General features: G+C 41.7%; 1 protein-coding gene across 1 annotated transcript; it reads right to left on the minus strand.

The window, feature by feature from the left end:
• Positions 1–312: 312 nt before the first annotated feature.
• LOC109474752 lies at positions 313–14,958 on the minus strand. The gene is made up of 17 exons (XM_019775113.1): positions 14,849–14,958; positions 12,968–13,108; positions 12,605–12,725; positions 12,198–12,446; positions 11,788–11,928; positions 11,009–11,323; positions 10,741–10,856; positions 9,423–10,591; positions 9,214–9,278; positions 8,848–9,123; positions 8,276–8,712; positions 8,047–8,172; positions 3,165–3,424; positions 2,462–3,027; positions 2,055–2,135; positions 1,836–1,895; positions 313–1,538 (listed from the first exon to the last, which is right to left on the minus strand). The coding sequence occupies exons 2-17, from the start codon at positions 13,043–13,045 to the stop codon at positions 313–315; spliced, it is 5,286 nt and encodes a 1,761-aa protein (XP_019630672.1). The 5' UTR covers positions 13,046–13,108; positions 14,849–14,958.
• Positions 14,959–20,075: the final 5,117 nt, after the last annotated feature.

Below are 20,075 nucleotides of genomic sequence, written 5' to 3' on the forward strand. Positions count from 1 at the left end.
TATATATATATATATATATATATATATATATATATATATATATATATATATATATATATATATTATATACGTCGCCCTAATTGCAACGTACATGTTATAACACGTGGATAGAAAAGGCCTGTATAGAGACAAAAGACAATTTCAATGTAAATGAGTATGTCTTTGAAATTGTACATGGCCACTGATAGATGAGGTCACTGCCAAGTCTTGCTTTGCTGTGGAATATATACTCACAGTAATGATGACATTACTGTGTGCGTCAGGATCAGCGATTAGGAATCTGGCACGTGGGTAAAAGGGCGCGACCTAGACTCAGTCCGTCAATCCACAGACCCGTAGCAGGTTTTGGTGCGACTCTTTCCAGTATTCGGACTCCAAGAGCTTCTTCTTGTATCTTGCCGCTCTGTCAAACTCTGGCTGAGAGTATTCTAAGGTGTCTGCGATCCTCTCTGCCCATTTTCTTGCATCCTCAGCCAGGTCGGACTCCCTCACGCTGGTTTTCACGATCCTGTGCCTCATGTCTGCAGGTAACTTCCTCTCCTTGACCAAGTCCTTGATCATGTCTGCTAGGCCTGACTTGTCAGAGATGAGTACAGGGATGCCTGCTGCGATGGCCTCCAGACCGATCAGTCCGAACGGTTCGGCACGGGACGGCATCAGGACCAGGTGAGCCTGCTGCATGTCCTGAGCGATGTCCTCCTGGTTTCCACATGGCAGCAGGGTGGGTTTGATCTTACCACTGTGCAGGTTCTCCTCCAGGATTCTCTTGCTCGCTTCCCAGTCATCTTCATCTATTCCGCGAACACACAATCTGACGTTTGTGATCTTCTCTGTAACCTCCCCCATAGCCCGTGCTATCAGGTCATGGCCTTTCAGCTTGTCCACTTCCGTCACTCTCCCGACAGTCAGCACGACTTTCTCTCCTCCTCCTGGTCTGACAGAGATGGCTTCAAACACTGGGGATGGTCTTGGAAGAAACAAGAAGTGCTGTGTTGGTTTGCCTCCTCCCAGTGACCTGTACTTCGTCTCGAAGTAGTCGTAGATTCTTCTTCCCAATGAGAACACGGCATCTGCATTCTTTGTATCTTCGAGGATGTCTTCCATCTTCCTCCCCGCGGCCATCGCTTTCTTAGTCCCCATGTAGTTCTCCGTCTCTTCTGGCATGTCATGGTTGAAAATGACTAGTTTAGCCAGTTCACAGCGGTTCTCTTGAATGCTCTTTGCAGCTCCACTTGTGATATCTGCATGGCCCACAATGCACTTCAGATCTGTCGGTATATCCGGGTAGTGGAAGCTGTGGTAGTCGGTTAACCATTCCAAAGACAGTGTTTTCTTCTTCCTTGCTCTTTGTACAGGCAGATGCAGAATGACACCGTCCTCTGCGGCGCACCTCTTGTCTTCTTCAGATGCTTGCACAGCTGTAGCATGAACTGAAGCACCATGAAGTTGCAGAAAGTTCGCCACCTGACGGTTCGTGGTAGAGGTACCTCCATGGGACGTGCCGTACTTATCGTTAACCATCAGAACAGACGTGAACTCTGCAATTCAAAAATGTAGGCGTGTCACAATAAGATAAATTGATTTCGAGTTGTAACTGGTAAAATGCAAGCGAAATGAAACCATACTTGCTTGAATGTCCATTTGATTAAAACGATTGTTGCTCCAACATTTCTGAATTTCTTATTAGCTGAATATCTATTTCGGTTTCTGTGTCGTATGTACGCAATTTCAAAAAATAATAATAATTAGACCAATAATTTTTGTTAAAATCTTTTTCCGGACGAAACATTCTCTGTACATGTTTATTTTTAGATTATGCATGATTTCATCCATACCTTGCTTAGGTCGCTTTACCGGGGGGCCAACATGCCGAGTTTTGGCTTTCCTCTTCCCACCTATAACCAATATAAGGTTGTTAAGAAATATACGCCATGTAATGTTATCCATCTGATTCCCTTTTCTTGTTTGACGTACCGTCGTACGGAATGATAATTCACAGGCAAAGGCGATGAAGCATTTAGAATATGATACAAAATTATCATGTTACATCTGACCTTTCTTATGTTGTATCTTGGACGCCTTGGTCATGGTGACAGGGCCTTTCTTCTGCTGAACCTGACTTGTCTTCCCCTCATCTGCAATGGGCATACGATAAGAAAAATGTTTACAGCTTAAATAAAGGACAATTCATGCACAAAGCAGTTCAACTTTGTTTTTTCTCTGTATCATACTTTTCATTATCATACACAAATAACCAGTACAGGAAAACAAGAAGCCAATGATCTACCTTAAAATGAAAAACGTTATTTAACTACAAGTACCTTTCTTTGGTTGTATTTGGGACGCTCTGCTCATATAACTGGCTAATTTGTTTTGTTAAAATCAATTATGTGACTTGTCTTCCTTTTTTTCAACTAGTACCTTATACGCTTGCTAGTACATACATCAAAACAGCACCTACCTTGCAGAGAGTGCAGGTAGACATGGGCTGAATTTATCCGACGGATGGGGTCTCTCACTGGTTTACCTGCTTCTGACAGTAGTGTGAAATGGACTGCTCCTTCAAACTTCCCCTTTCCTATCTGCGGATCTCGCAGCTTCAGTCTGACCGAGATTCGGTTACAGTTCGCCGGCGGGAAGACGAACTGAATACCGGGCGGCTCCGGCGGAATGTCACGTGGATCTCCAGTGACATCCTCTTCCTCACCAAACCGCGCACGGATTCTCTCCTTCTTGTGCATGGTGACCTCTTGTCGGAACGGCGGTGGTGTCTTAAAGTTATCTGCTGTGAAGTACTCCTTGACGTTTTTGCCCTTCTCGATGCACAGCAGATGAATGCGCTTGTCGTCTGTCGTTGCTTCATTGGGACTGATAATGAGATGCGCTTTGTCGCCACTGTACCTTGTTACAAGGACTTCTATAGTTTCAGTTGCCTCTTGATTGGCCGCCTCGTCCTGCTTTTCTGTATTGGTTTCAGCAGAGGTGGAGGCTTCTTCAGGGCTGTCTTTTTTCTTGGCACCAACAACGCTAAAACAGTGGAATGTATGAAAATAGCTTCAACATATTGTTTGGCCAATCATTACTTGTCATCTTAGTTTTCAAAAATTACGTGTGTTCGATTTAACAAATATTTTTCTTAATTTTTTTATCAAGATAAGTGTTACCTGCAAAAGTGACACGTTGTGAAGGTGATCGTGTCCTTGTTCTCTCGAACCTCGGTGCTTAATGCCGACCACTGATGGCCATCAGTGGACCTTTTCATCAGGATGGTTCTGCCCAGGTCACAGGTGCTTTTCCATGTCCAGGGCAGGGTGACAGTGACGGGCTTTAGAAAGTCTTCCTCGGCGTCTAGGTGCACGGTCATTACCGGTGTCACAGCCGAGAAACTGTTTGCCATGGTCCCATCGTTGGGCAGCACATCAACCTATCAAATTTAAAAAAAATATATATAGAGCCATAATGTAGATCTGGATAATGATAATGAAGGTTACATTAGGATTTATTATTACATAGAAAACATTGTGTCCAGAGATTTACTCTAATGTATTCTTCATTGATAACCTGCCATTTCGTCTTCTCCACCGATAACAGACATATTCAGGAAGCAAAAAAAGTGTTATTGCGCTATTATTGCTTAAGCTTAAGAGCAAATGTCTGTAAGGATCAAACAATGGTGGCAGGGGTCAAAAAATCGATTTGGCTCAAATTTTGCACAGTGATAGTACTTGGCCCACAACCCCTCAAAATAGTTTTCTTTCTGCTCCACACCGATCGTTGCCATGGTAACAGCCCAAACATGTTTTGGGGCCATTTTCCATGATTTGGGCATGCCAGAAACATGAATATTGCCAAAGTTTAGGACGCGATTACAAACAAATGCTTGAATATATCGGAAAGACAAAAACTGTGCTGAAATGTCCAACTTATCTGCTTTTCTAAAATAGCTTTAAAATTTTCAAGAGGTTCGTTTAAAGGGTCTGGGCATCCCTAAGACAATACAGTGTTTTGGGCTTTTGAAATATCCCTATTTCTGCCCATCTTTGAAGCGCCGTAACTCCAAAGATGGTGATTTTTTTTCTTTCAAAATGTAATAACAGATACATATTCATATGTGCTATAAAATGCATGTTTGTAAAGTTTGGCCAATTGTTTGGTTCTCACGTGGTTGTCCTCGAAAGTAGGTCATATTTTACATTTCAAGAAAAATAAAAATTTTTGTCATATTTAAGATACAATATATACAATACAAAAACAGCAATCTAATACTACTTTAGATAATAAGTAATCCTATTGATTGTCTATCAAATGAATGCTTGTGGAGGTTGGAGTCTTGTTTCGTTGCTGTGTACTTGTCCCTGAAAATAGGTTATATTTTAGACATGTGTTAAAATTATCATTTTGGGCTAACTTTGAAGCTTTACAACTGACAAAGTAGGATGTTTTTGGATCCGATCTTTGTAGGGTAGTACATACATGTATTGTGTATCAAATGATATCTTGTTGTGGTTGGAGTCTTGTTTCATTGCTGTGTACTTGTCCTAGAAAGTAGGCCATACTTGGGACATGTGCGGAAATTATCATTTTTAGCTATTTTTGAAGCTCTATAAATGACAAAGTAGGATGTTATTTGAATTCAATCTTTGTAGGGTAGTACATAAATGTATTGTATATCAAGTGATATCTTGTTGAGGTTGGAGTCCTGTTTCGTTGCTGTGTAATTGTCCCAGAAAGTAGGCCATAGTTTGGACATATGCGGAAATTATCATTTTTGGCTATCTTTGAAGCTCTATAACTGACAAAGTAGGGTGTTTTTTGGATCTTATCTTTGTAGGGTAGTACATACATTTATTGTGCATTAAATGCTATCTTGTTGAGGTTGGAGTCTTGTTTCGTTGTTGTGTAATTGCCCCTGAAAGTAGGCCATAGTTTGGACATGTGCGGAATATTATCATTTTTAGCTATTTTTGAAGCTCTATAACTGACAAAGTAGGGTGTGTTTTCAATTCAATCTTTCAAGGACAATATATTTATTGTCAAAGAAATGAATGCTTGTGGAGATTATAGTCTTGTTTTGACCTTGTTCAAATTAATTCTGTAGAGGTACATGTAGGGATAAGATGATGGTAAGAAAGCATTATTTGCTCAGAAGTTGATAGGCTGTTTCATAAGATTCTCGGGTTTTAGGCTTCATCATATTTTGAGGATGTAGCGTTGTAAATATGGTAGTCTTGAAACATTGCTATCCTAACGACTGCAGTTAAGATACTGTAACATTGTAGATGCAAATGTACATGTATATTCCCACAATCTGCAAATGACAACTTGAACAATTTCTTTGAATAGCCCTTCTTTGTTCTGTTAGTTAGGCCATGTTGATTTGATTATATGGATGACATCCTCTGGGAACCCCAAAACTGATGCATGCGAGCGCGCGAATAAAAAAAAAGTTTTGCAAAAAAAAAGTTGCTTTCATGAAATCTACGTTGTTATGAAGGTCGAACAAATGACACAGGGTATGGTATGGCGAATAATCTACTCTTTAAATTCATTTCCTTGCATTTTAGTTTTTTGTTTGATTTTGGCATTCTACGATGTTGGAATCGTTTTCAAATATTTTTTTTTGCAACTTTCGGTATATATTTGCTCATTTTGCAACGTTTTGTACAATTTACAGTTTGGTTGGAAACTTTTTTTTTTGGAAACGGCCGAAAATTCATGCGCGCGCGGATGTCATCCATATAATCAAATCAACATGGCTTTCTATACTGTAATAATGCCAGTAACACAGTAACAATGAAGTATCAGCTTACTGGAACCTTTTTCACAAAATGATGTGTCTTTGGTGTTTCATTATTTTCAACTCAATTGTCCCTAGTGTGGTTGCTTACATTCTTGAAACTTTACAGAAATGTCAAAGGGATTACGACAATGCTTTTATTTTGAATAAAAGACATTTTTTTCAAATGTTCAAATGACACATAACTATTAATATATCGAAACGTGAGCAATGTTTCCTACTTTCGGGGACAGTTACAAGAAAACAATAGAATATGTTCTAATTATGACTTACTTTTGGAGACAAGTACAGAGCAACTAAGCAAGAACCCACCTTCTATAGGCCCTCATTTCATAGACAATAGATTAAGTTACTTCTGCTAAAGAATTGAATTTATATAACGTCCTACGTTGGCGTTTATAGGGCTTCAAGTACGGAAGTGCACATGTGTGCTAATGTCTTTATATGTTCAAATATGGGGACAAGTGCACAATAACGACACAAGACCCGAACCTCCACAAGTATTCATTTGATACAAAATGCATTTGATTATGTGCTTTCCTTAAAAAAATTGATTTCAAATAAAATACTACTTTGTCATATTTACTGCTTAAAAACAGCCGTATATTATGCAATTTCTGTAATGTCCAATATATGGCCTACTTTAAGGGACAATTACACAGACACGAAACAAGACTCCAACCTCAACAAGAATTCATTCGATACACAATACATGTATGTACTACCCTACAAAGATTGGATTCAAATAACACCCTACTTTGTCAGTTATAGAGCTTCAAAGTTAGCCAAAAATGAAAATTTCCGCACATGTCCAAACTATGGCCTACTTTCAGGGACAAGTACACAACAACGAAACAAGACTCCAACCTCAACAACATATCATTTGATACACAATACATGTATGTACTACCCTACAAAGATTGGATCCAAAAAACATCCTACTTTGTCAGTTATAGAGCTTCAAAGATAGACCAAAATTTTAATTTAAGCACAAGTAAAAAATATGGCCTACTTTCTGGGACAATTACACAGCAACGAAGCAAGACTCCAACCTCAACAAGAATTCATTCGATACACAATAGACGTATTTACTACTCTACAAAGATTGAATTCAACTAACATCCTACTTTGTCAGTTATAAAGCTCCAACGCTAGCCAAACATGATAATATTCCGCACATGTCCAAACTATGGCCTACTTTCTGGGACAATAACACAACAATAAAACAAGACTCCAACCTCAACAAGATATCATTTGATACACAATACATGTATGTACTACCCTACAAAGATTCGATCCAAAAAACATCCTACTTAGTCAGTTGTAAAGCTTCAAAGATAGCCCAAAATGATAATTTTAACACATGTCCAAAACATGGCCTACTTTCAGGGACAAGTACACAGCAACGAAACAAGACTCCAATCTCCACAAGCATTCATTTGATAGACAATCAATAGGATTACTTATTATCTAAAGTAGTATTAGATTGCTGTTTTCGTATTGTATATATTGTATCTTAAATATGACAAAAATTTGTATTTTTCTTGAAATGTAAAATATGACCTACTTTCGAGGACAACCACGTGAGAACCAAACAATTGGCCAAACTTTACAAACATGCATTTTATAGCACATATGAATATGTATCTGTTATTACATTTTGAAAGAAAAAAAATCACCATCTTTGGAGTTACGGCGCTTCAAAGATGGGCAGAAATAGGGATATTTCAAAAGCCCAAAACACTGTATTGTCTTAGGGATGCCCAGACCCTTTAAACGAACCTCTTGAAAATTTTAAAGCTATTTTAGAAAAGCAGATAAGTTGGACATTTCAGCACAGTTTTTGTCTTTCCGATATATTCAAGCATTTGTTTGTAATCGCGTCCTAAACTTTGGCAATATTCATATTTCTGGAATTCCCAAATCATGGAAAATGGCCCCAAAACATGTTTGGGCTGTTACCATGGCAACGATCGGTGTGGAGCAGAAAGAAAGCTATTTTGAGGGGTTGTGGGCCAAGTACTATCACTGTGCAAAATTTGAGCCAAATCGATTTTTTTGACCCCTGCCACCATTGTTTGATCCTTACAGACATTTGCTCTTAAGCTTTTTCACTAGTTCATCAAGAAGGCAAAGCTGTCGGTAGGAGTGATTCCAAGGTCGGTCTGACTATATCTGACACAGAAAAAAGTCTACATACAATACAGTAAATAGTAACACAATTCAAATGGAAACAAAGACAATCTTACCTCCAAAGACATAAACCTTTTCTTCTTGACGCATCCTTTCGGAAAGACGATAGTGACCCCATCCTCCACAACCGTGCAGCCTGCAGCTGTGATCTGGCGTGTGTACAGTACAACAGAAGACGACGCCTGTAGAAACAATACTGTGTTACTAGTCATTCTGTCTGAAAACAAAGTAGACTTTCAAGAATAGTATCGTGCACAATGATCATGACTACCAATATTAACGCACCTTCCTCAGGATCTGTGCAGCAGTGAGACTGATTTTGGTACCGGACAGTTTTTCTTCAGCCATTGGTACTTCTGTTGCTGCCATATCCAACATCCCCGCACAGCGCCTGCCGAGCACCTCTAGCAAACGCTCTCTGGTTCCTTCAGGGTAGGCGAAGACCGGGAAGACCAGGTTCTTGTTCTGTGCGCAGAATTCGTACCCGAGCGTGGACCAGTGTCTGCTGTGGAGAGTCTGCGGTGTGATGATTGGTACGACCATCCTGACGTTTCGTTGGAGAAGATGGTGCAAGAGTTTGTCTGTGATGATATCTCCTGGTTCGATGACGTCTTCAGACACAGTTACACCGTACCTGCTGGACGATTGGACTGCCTGTTTCAACAGTGGCTGGGTGAGCTTGTCATTGTAGTCTCCGGCGTGTAGGAGAACAATTTCGTTCCCTGAGAATAAATGTGAACATTAAAATTCTAATGCATGAACAAAGTGTCAGACAAACAAGCTGTTAAACATGACAAAGCATCATGGAAGGAGGAAAATAAATCAGAGGCTTCAAACTACTGCCAGGGAAGACGTACCTCTCTCTTCCCTGGGGAACATGGGTGCTCTCTCAGGCAGACAAACTTCCACGGACGCTCCCAGCAAGCGACGGCACAAGTCTCCGGACCTGTCGACGATGGCAACCAGCTCTTTGAACCTGCTGACGGATGTGAGCTCGTGTCTGATCCGATCGCACCGCGCCAGACTCAGCCCTCTGCAGGTCTCCATACAGTCCAGGACAGGGCCGATCGTGTGGACTGCGTCTGGGTTCAGCGTGGGCTCTATCATCACGGGTCCGGAACCACCGGAGTTTTCTGCATGTGTAACATGTTTTATCAGTAACAATTTAAAACACTACTTCAAAAAGATGAGCTGCACAAAATCAGACATCTGAATGTTTTTACCTGCACAGAACGTTGTCGTATCACTTCTGCCACGTATCCAGACATTGATGAAGTCTTCTGGAAAACTGAGATAAAAAATATCAGTTAGTAAACCATGGGTAGAAACACCTTGTGTCATACCATCAAACAAACATGTAAGAAGCTTGATATTTATTTTAAGTAAAATTGTTATTGTTAACCGAAAGAATTGAAAATATAGCCGGCCTCACCGACTGGATCCCGTTGCCGTTTCTTGTTCGATGTCAGACAGTGGGTGGAATACTGGTGTTCCTGTTTCTTTTTCTGACACCTCCCCAAAGCACCAGTCATACTGGATGGACGGGATCCACTTCTCCTTGATCTCAAAGAGACAACTGCTGAGGAACTTTCTAACAGGAAGGGCCTGTGTAAACTCTGGCTGCTCCTCAGCCGACAGAAGCTCCACCTTCAGGTAATGCTTCACTTTGGTTACCACAAACTGTTGCTTTACATCGTCGGTGGGGAAGCGGCCGCAGCCGGCGAACACGTGGGACTCTTGAAGACCGAACCTGCGCACACAGATGGCTTGTAGACGATAGAACATGCCACTTGGGAGGAACATGTTGTCGAATACGACATACAGAGGGTGCTGGTATCTCCTCATGTGCCCAGGATACAAGGTGCTATCGTCAGGCTTTGTGGCCAGGAGAGATGGTACGAAGTAGATCTCTTCTTTCTCAGGATCGCCCGAAGTGTCATCAAACCCACCGATCGGCGTGGCGTTGCAGAGGAGGTAGTATTTTTCCATCAATAGCTTCAAGAAGGGCTTGTGCCGCAGTAGGAAGTGTTTCTGCATCTTCTGATCTGCTTTGGTCCAGATGATTGTCAACAGCCTGTCACTGAGGATGCCTTCCGTCTCCAGCCTCCTCCACATCTCGGCAACCTCCCCATCCGTGTTCCTGTCCTGTTGGTACTCCGGGACGGTGATGATGGTCTTGAAGACGTCAATCATCACCTGGGGCCGAAGCGCCACGTGATCACGGAGAACGGGTTCGTTGATGAAGATGATGTCACCAAGGTCATGTAGGAAGGTCAAAATGTCGGCAACATGGCTGTCGTCCGTGATGCCCACGTCATCACTCCGGGCCAGATCGACGACATCTTGGAAACGGCAGAATAGGTTGTCCTCTTTCCTCTTGTCCATCAGTTTGGACTTCAGATGAAGCCAAGTCATCGGCACCTCCTGGCCCATGAACCACAGACCCTTCGCCACCTCACGGAGGTATTCTCGGAGCTCGTTAATGTCGCTGTTGTCCTCGTTGAAGTTGTCGATGACAAATATCTTAGGCAAGACGTGTTTACCGGCTGCCTTACCACTGATGTGATCACGTATGTCTTTCTTGTACTCCTCAATGTCTGACTGAAATCAAGAGCACAAATTCATTTTAAGGACCCGAAAGTACTGTTGATCAATCTGAGGCTGATCCTTGCAGCCAAGGATATTAACCTCACGTTTAGGGCAAAGACAAGCTAGGATTTTTCGTAGACTTAAGAAAACATTCCTCATACCTCATCGACTCTGTCCTTGTGCGTGAGGACCAAAACGACACGCGGCTCTCCTGTCTGCTCCCGCCCGTGCACCAGGGTGTGTGTGCGGACTGAGTTCAGCCAGTGGTCCAAGTAATCTGGACAAGTAGAGACGTCTTACTATCTTTGCCTAATAATTTCAGCTTTACAACGTTAAATATGTAGGTGTTCTTTTTTGATTCCCATGTTCAAACTTTGAAGTCGACCACCTAGGTTCACAATTAAAGAAGTATTATATAGTGGTACGTACCTCTTCCAGTTACGAGGTTGTCCGCTGCCGCCTTGTAGTCCAGATCAGGAACAGGGTCGGACAGCTTCTGCAGCAGTGACATGACCAGGATGTAGATCCCGCGGTACGTGAAGAAGCACTGGTGCGAGCCGTAGTACGTGGCCTGGCCGCCGAAGTCCCAGAGGGAGAGACGCGGGTGTTCGGCTGTTCCAAGCTGCTCCTCGGTCACGCCACCTTGGAGTCGCTCTTTGGCTTTTGTTATGACATCATCCGGTATGTCTTGTGGTTGCTGTTGAGTTTGTCGGGACGTAGTCCTACTTACACCGTCTCCAATACCTGCAACGAAAAAACAGGCATGATCTTAACTGAAATCTAGCGAGTGTACCGACTGAATTCTTTCTGTGTTTTTACAGGGTCTTTTGCAGAAAGACAGAAAACCACATGAATGTACAGCCTTGAACATAAACCAACCATTTCGGGCAATGTCTGCGTCTATAATGTATAAATGTAGGTAATGGATAGAATCTTTAATTGTTTCTTACTTTCATCCAGCCGTTTTGCGGTTTGTTGAGTATGTGTCGCCTTCCCTTTCAGCGGTGCTTTTTGCTGCTTTCTCAGAGTGCGCTTCCTTTTTTGTTCTCCTGCTTTTTGGAAAAGATGGAATCAGTGAGATTACTGTGTGTTTCTAGAGAAGGCACTATACCAATAAAGAGGCATATAGATCAATGTAAATATTCTTATTGTACATCTATATGTAAAAGGATTATGGTTCTTCTTGTTTCTCTACTGTCTGCATATACCATGTTCATTGATATGGAGTTCTTTGTGGATACCTATAGGGACTGCTCCTGTTCGTGACGATGTCCGGGTGCGCGGTTTGTCCCGATCTTGTTGTTCCGCTAAGCGTTCTGCCATGGTTTCCTTGAATTCGTCTGGCTCCTCTGTAAGCAAAAGGCGTAATTCACACAGTTTTAACCGGATCCGTTGTTGCAACTGCCCCGCGTTACAGTTTGTCAAATATATTTATGAGAAACGCACAGAGTGACGTGTCATGCTGATTTTATATGGTTTTCAAGAACATGTGAAATGCCACAAAATTGAGAATATATACTGCTTGACATGTTGATAAGGGCCCAAATACCATATTACAATATCTAATTTTGTCACAAATGATGAATGTAAAACCTTAGAATCTTAGAATTTTATAGACCTTTTGCCTTCCGCCAAGTCCTGGTCATCACGCTGGGTGAAATCTCGATGCCGTCTGTTATCGGTTCATTCTCCACAGCCTTCTCTCCCGTCAGCCTCCTGACGACACACGTCTTCCCGGATCTGAACTGACCAACCACGAGCCCGCGCACGCTGTGCACCGGTCGCGCCCCCTGGCGGCAGGCCTGGGAGTACAGCTGCTGCATTCCAGGACCCCGCAGCTGTATTTCGAGTGGAACACTGCTGTCTCCTGGGTGAGAAGATTTTAACATTTTATCAGACATTTATAATATCACTTTTGTCTCGTACACTTACGTAAAGCCGACGTCTGATTAGATAGATAGAATGATCTACACATGTACTGAGTCAACTATTTTCACAGCAAAATAGTTACGTGTTGTACCTTACCCATTTTTGCGGACATCCCTAAGTCTTCACGATGTCTCGTGATGTTCTCAACCCCCATGTCGTCTGTGGGGAGGCTCCGCTTACTGCCGCCTTTACTCCTACGATAGTTGCCGATAAAGTTCTGAAAAATCATTACAAATGACATGCCTGTTAACCAGGATGATACAACGAAACGATGACGGAGTCACAATTCATTTGAGGCACAGAGTACGATTTCATAAGGCTCTTGCTTCAGAAAATTTACGAGTTACACCAACAATTTCAGCTTAAGCTCCTCTATCAGCACAAAACGTTTCAGCCTTTAGTGAGATAAGATACAACTGATTAAGATCAAGAGATCAACCAGTCATCACAAAGACACACCTTCACTTGGTCTACAGTTTTCCCGCTCTGCTTAGCTGCTTCTTCTATCAACGGACAATCCTTCTTCGCCTCGGTCATTCCTCTTTCTTCATAGAACCGGACGAGTACAGGATCGTAGCCTTTCTTACGTGTGGAGACTTCCTGTAAACATGCACACGTGAAAGTGAGTTTTGTTTGGTATGAAGGCTGTTCTACAAAGATTCTTTCGGACACACTTCTGGTCATTGTAGTAGGCTGAAATTGGACATGTATATTTATACATGTACATGTCTCTATAGATAGATCGCATGCCTTCCAATTTCGCATGCCCTGGTAGCTAAATCTTTCTACGCAATTCTGATTATAGTCATAATCCATATCTATTCAGCCTGCCAAGCAGAATACAACAATTCAAATACCGGAACAGGTGTTCTGAAATATATGGTCCGGCTGAAATAATCGGTCCGGGTACCATATATGGAGCGTGGGAACAGGAAGTGGGCGTGGCTCAAAAAGTACGAAGGCCCACAGGATCAAAAGCTTATCACTACACGCTGCGACACGTTATTTTTATACAACACACGATTAGCTTGACTTTTACTAACTTCAAGAGGGAAGATTAGTATTACAGTTTCTGATCTGTCTTATATTAAACTTGTTCTTTCCTTGGTCTGTAAATTTTTCAAAACGTCTGAAATAAACGGTCCGCCCTCCTGAAAATCGCAATGTTGCCCTATAATATCTTATGAAACATTGACCCAGTGTCAAGAACAACGACGTTGATTGTACGAGACAAGTTTACCTCGGCCATGATATAGTAGAAAAACAGTTTCATAAGATATTATAGGGCAACTTTGCGATTTTCAGGAGGGCGGACCGTTTATTTCAGGCGTTCTGAAATAATTCGTCCGGCTGAAACAAACGGTCCGCCCCTAGTATCTAAGAGATTTAGGCTCAGTGTCAAGAACAACGACGTTGGTTGTACGAGACAAGTTTACCTCGGCCATGATATAGTAGAAAAAAAACAGTTTCATAACATATTATAGGGCAACATTGCGATTTTTAGGAGGGCGGACCGTTTATTTCAGGCGTTCTGAAATAATTGGTCCGGCTGAAATATACGGTCCGCCCCTAGTATCTAAGAGATTTAGGCTCAGTGTCAAGAACAACTACGTTGATTGTATGAGACAAGTTTACCTCGGCCATGATATAGTAGAAAAAACAGTTTCATAAGATATTATAGGGCAACATTGCGATTTTCAGGAGGGCGGTTCTGAAGAAGTTTCAGGCGTTCTGAAGAAGTTTTATAAGATAGGGCAACAGAAGGGCGGACCAATTATGTCAGGCTTAATCATTTGGTCCACCCCTTCTTGTTCTGATTTGGAAAAAGTGGGAACAGTCTGCCACATCTAGAATTGTTTTAGAACTGTTTTAATTTTAGCGGACCAAAGAGCTCGAGGGTCATTGCAGAGACTTACTGTTTTGTAAGCTTAGAAATCAGAGGGGGTTAACATTCTAGTTGTAAAGGAATAGTCTCTTTCATGCTTACGCTACGGTTTTTATAAGTTAACAAACAAGTTATGATGTGCGATATTGTACAATCTTACGTTAACGCTTAATCGTTACATGTACTGAACTGCGATCGCCTTGATTGGGATATGTGCGTGTGGGCCTTCGTACATTTTAGGCCACGCCCCGGACCGATTATTTCAGCCGGACCGAATATTTCAGAACACCAGCGTAACTAAAAAAGCTTTAAATCATCCTCAGCTTGTAGTTTAATATTATCAGCAGTTGTTAGTGAACCGAACTGTTTGACAAGAAATTTTCAGTCATCTCAATTATACACTTAAGATATAATGCTTTATAATTTTGCATCACGTAAGTTTTGAAGTAACTCACATTATTCTGTTGTCGGAGAAGCTTCAGTATTTCCTTTCTACCACGAGTGATTCGGTCTTCCTCATCTCCGTTGCGCGGATTAGCGTCACCGGTGTCCTCATCTGCAGCGATGTCCTCCACTGTTTGACCAACCTGGTAATAAATATGCTGTCAATTATATAATAATAGGCTCGTGAATTTTAAAATATCGGAAATAAACACGACTAAATGAGTAATATACAATATGTATTAAGCTTCGAATTCTAAAACATATACAGTAGGTGCAGCAAAGAAGCCCATGTTTAAATATAAATTGGTTTGTAGATGTTTTTGTGATACGATGCAGAAATATCAGAACACATTGTAATTTGTGTGTTAATTCCTACAACTTCCTTCTTGCCTCGTACAATAATGTATGTATTCAAGTGGATCATCATTTATTTTAAAAAGACTTACTTTTGGTTTCTCTCCAAAAAGAAGTAAAGCCAATATTGTATTGCTGGATTGATGGTCAGTTATTTACCAGATAAGCCGGAGAACCGACTGACCTTGTTCCTGAGACCGGCATCAGCTCCGTACTGCAGCAGTATTTCCGCACACTTGGGGCGGCCCCGTGTAGCTGCGTAATGGAGGGGTGTGTCTTCCTGTTGGGGCATTGACAGTGTAATTTTTCATCCTTAGTATGTTCAAATAGCAATCCCTTATAAATGTATATATTTACATCCCTTACTGACTCCAAGCTCGCTTGAAACCATTCCCTAACTTTGCCTTTCATATTGATTGTTTCAAATAATGGATAATAACGGTAACACTACAATTTAAATCATGTCCTGCTGACATTCTTTGCACAATATTTTTCAATTTCGTGTCTTAATCAGGTCATCGACCTCTGGCCTTTTTTGCCATGCGGTGGCGTAGTTACTTCCGCATTCGCTGCGTTTCGCTGCGGTGTGATGCGTTGTACGAAAATAGCCCCAAATTTTACATATACAGGGCACCATATGCATGATAATGTATGTTCAACCCATGCTTTATGGCACAAAAAATGTATGATATATTTCGACAGTTGATGATATGCTGTATAGCCCAATGCGTTCCAATCCGAGCTTCATTTTGGCAACATGTTAAATTGTAGATTGCAAATAAACCACTAAGTAAGAAGATTGAGAAGATGAATGTCAAATCTTACAAGATGATACAGAAATATTTCTTGTTTCACAGCAATCAGTCTACCTACCGACACGCTCCGTGCGTTCACATCTGCACCAGCTGTCAGTAAAACTGATACAGTTTCATGGTGGCCATTCCAGGCTGCCAGGTACAGGGGAGAGACTTGCTGTAAAATAGATCAGATAGACTTCAGCATGACAACAGGTCGGACGAAGTGCACCGTCGAAAGTTATGTTGGTAACAGTTTAAATGGTAGTCAGCAAATAAACCGCTAAGTAAGAAGATGAGAAGATGAATGTAAAATCTTACAAGATGATACAGAAATATTTCTTGTATCACAGCAGTCAGTCTACCTACCATATCGTCCCGTGCGTTCATATCTGCACCAGCTGTCAGTAAAACTGACACAGTTTCAAGGTGGCCATTCTCGGCTGCCCAGTGCAGGGGAGAGGCTTGCTGTAAAATACATCAGATGGTCTTCAGCATGACAAAAGGACGGACAAATGTGCAGTTATTTTGTTAACAATTCTAACGGAATTCAGCAAGTAAACCGTTATGTAAAAGATGAATATCAAATCTTATAAGCGATGAAAATGTTTCGGAAATAAAGTAGTCAGTCGACGTCCACCTACGTCATCGTTCCGTGTGTTCACATTTGCACCAGCTGTCAGTAAAACTAATACAGTTTCATGGGGGCCACTCCAGGCTGCCCAGTGCAGGGGAGACTCTTCCTGTAAAATACATCAGATGGCCTTCAGCATGACAATAGGTCGGACAAATGTGCAGCTATTTTGTTGACAATTCTAACAGGATTCAGCAAGTAAACCGTTATGTAAAAGATGAATATCAAATTTTATAAGACATAAAAATGTTTCGGATATAAAGTAGTCAGTCCACTTATGTTATCGTTCCGTGCGTTCACATGTGCACCAGAACAGACAAAGTGCCCCATGAAATGTTGATAACAGTGTTTGTGTTTGTGATATTTTAAACAGCAAATGTCAAATCTTAAAAAATGGCACGAAGATATTTCTTGTATCACAGCAATCAGTGTACCAACCACCATGTTCTGTGCGTTCACATCTGCACCAGCTGTCAGTAAAACTGACACAGGTCCCGTTGCACTGGGCAAAATAAATTTGTCGGTTGTCGCGGCGCAAGCTGTACGACACATTTGTATGCGTGTAAACAGAAAGAAGGAGTCATTAGGGCAGATGCGGGCTAAAAGCATGCAAAAGGAAGGTTAGAACGAAAACAAGTCCATAAAATTAAGCACTTCTAACGAAGAAACAAGGACTCAAACAACCGGGGCGGCAGGGTCAGGGTTCATGTGACGCAGCGCGACGCAGCCTGCCAAAGCCCGTCGCAACAGCGGCACGCAGCGGGAGCCACAGTCCCTGTGTGAAAACCGAAATGTCTCCTAGGCGTTTTGACGCCCGACAGATTTATTTTACCCAGTGTAAACCGGGCCACATTACAGGCTGCCTGATGCAGGGGAGAGTCTTGCTGTAAAACACATCAGATAGTCTTCAGCACGACAACAGGACGAACAAAAGTGCATTTGGTACCAGTTCTAACTTAGTCAGCACTTAAATTGCTATGTAGAAGATGAATGTTAAATCTTACAAAATATTTCTTGTAGCACAATAGTTAGTCTACCTACCCCATTGTCCCGTGCGTTCACATCTGCTCCAGCTGTCAGTAAAACTGATACAGTTTCATGGTGGCCATTCCAGGCTGCCCGGTGCAGAGGAGTCCGATGCTGTAAAACACATCATTTCGGGCTGAAGTAAACTAGTAGAAGTAAAATTGGAGTTGCTGAAGCTACTGGTACAAATGTTGAAAATTCCAAATATTGCTTTGTTTCGTGAAATGTTACGGATATGTTACAGACATGCTGAAAGCTGAATCCGGGTGCAGCGACCAGTGCGCCCTGAACCTCCCCATCTGTGTCTTATATAAGCGGTTTGCCCATCCTGCCTCTTGATTTTCATGGCACATCCTTAAATGTTTCATCACCATATAGAAGCAAAATGACAAAAGACATGGCAACAAACCCAAGAGCCACCAGCAGCATTAGGGTTGACTCCCTCCGCTAACAGTTGCTTCACTCTGTCCGTGTCTCCTTTCTCTGCAGCCTTCCACAGCTCCTATAGCGGCGGCAGACAGGAACAGGGGAAACAACTGTCAACACTCAGTCAATCAGAACAACACTCAGCATGTGAGAAGATTTAACACCTATCCCTTTATTTATCCGTCATATTAATATTTCACTTCCTTTCATGTCTCGCAGTGTAAAGTTATGAAAAGACATATCATTTATCTCCTCTATTTGTACATATATAGCTCACATATGTTGGACATATTATGGAGTTGTTTATTTCAGACTTAACGGCCCTTAGTATACAGACACATAATATGGCAAAAACACATATGAAAAAAAACATTCAAAGTATGTACAGATAAATGTATAATAAAAGACTATCGAGCTGTCCTGTCGCAAGGAGGCCACCTTACGGTGGGCAGCCTATCTACATCAGGCTAGAGAAAAAGTCCTGTTATAGATAGACACCATCATATGCACTGTGGGGCTTGTCCGTGTGTAACATCACTTCTCTTTGTCTAATGTTTTCTTTACTCTACCTTCTCGTCGTCCTTCTTCCAACTCCACTCTTCAGACGAGGAATCCTCTGACCCGGACTCCTCGTCTTCCTCCATTGTCTCCTGTTCCCTTCCGTCCATGCCTGGTCTGACCCTACAGATAGATACACACCACCTGCCTAGTGACGCCTGTCGTAACTAAGACTAGAGGGATCTAGTGCTTTCCTGTAGCGCAAACACAGACCCACAAATATATCATTTCTCTCCCTAAACAATATTATGGTAGTGGAACAGACCGTGCATCATGTACAGCGCGCTCAGGACATACCTGATTTACAAATTATCATGGTTTCTATTAAAGCGTTACCGAACACTGTAGATCACACTGTACCAACAAAGGAGCGATAATTTCAAAACCATACAAACATAGCGTCAATACTTTCTAATTCAATCAACATCAACAGTTTATCTGTGTGCTAAAGGGCTGTGGTAAAAGTTTCTTTAGTTTATGCACTTTAAGCGCCGCTACATCTTGCAGGTGCAAAGTTATACACCTGTTACTTCCGGGTTTACCTGAACTTTTCCAGAAGTGTCTTGGGAGAGGTTGACGATCTTTTCCCAGTCTTTAAGGTCTCTGCAAGGCTCTTAGACTCTCCAGGAACCGAAGGCTGTTAGTTCTGACGTCACAAGACGCACAGGTAAGTTCTCACGGCGTCTTGAAGACAGAGCAGGTCCGTTACGTCCGCAGGTAAGAAGGGCAAATAAGCTTCGGTAGGTCTCCCATGATTCATAGCGCACGCGATGACGTACTCCATAGTAACGGGGTGAATGACCTCAGGACGATTTGTCGGTATACTGGCTGTGGTTAGTGTGGGGCAGGTATATCTTAGATGATTTTTAACCTTACATGTTACATATCGTGTATATCTTAGATGAATGTTAACCTTATATATCGTGTATATCTTAGATGATTGTTCACCTAACCATATATAATATAAGCGTGTATATCTTAGATGAATGTTAACCTTACGTAATACATACGCTCAGAACCCACACATTGAACACGTTCCAACATTTAAATTGTTTATCTCTATGTATTGATCTGCTTTTAAGCCAGGAAGTACTCAAACAAGGTTTTTACATTATATTTTTAAGTTTCGTACAATTTCCGTCTTATTATCTCAGTCTAGTTTATACAGCATTACGTGAATGATCAATTGCCAGTTGCATATATTTTAGCAGTTTTTCTCTTTAACATTCGGATGCTCGTTATTATTTCTTGGCACACCAAGCTAAAGCTACAGGATGCTGCAGCTTTCTCCGCCAAAACACCCGAGATACATACATACATACATACATACATACATACATACATGTCCGGCCACTGCTGTCATCTACCACCTTGCGAGGCATTGTAGAACTTTTGGCAATGCATAATCCTGTTGAAAAAAGTAGGGATACTACAAAACTTTCTTAT

The sequence above is a fragment of the Branchiostoma belcheri genome, unplaced genomic scaffold (assembly GCF_001625305.1).
Source record: "Branchiostoma belcheri isolate BF01 breed outbred unplaced genomic scaffold, Haploidv18h27 scaffold315, whole genome shotgun sequence".
In the NCBI taxonomy this organism is placed as follows: domain Eukaryota; kingdom Metazoa; phylum Chordata; class Leptocardii; order Amphioxiformes; family Branchiostomatidae; genus Branchiostoma; species Branchiostoma belcheri.

What these genes read in the sequence shown, in the direction of transcription:
- LOC109474752 (XM_019775113.1), bottom strand. Translation starts at nt 13,045, where the DNA reads ATGACCGAGGCGAAGAAGGATTGTCCGTTGATAGAAGAAGCAGCTAAG. An exon ending in CAACCTCGTAACTGGAAGAG is followed by an intron (nt 10,857 to 11,008) that starts GTACGTACCACT and finishes CTACTTGTCCAG; the next exon opens with ATTACTTGGACCACTGGCTG. An exon ending in GTTCCCCAGGGAAGAGAGAG is followed by an intron (nt 8,713 to 8,847) that starts GTACGTCTTCCC and finishes ATTTATTCTCAG; the next exon opens with GGAACGAAATTGTTCTCCTA.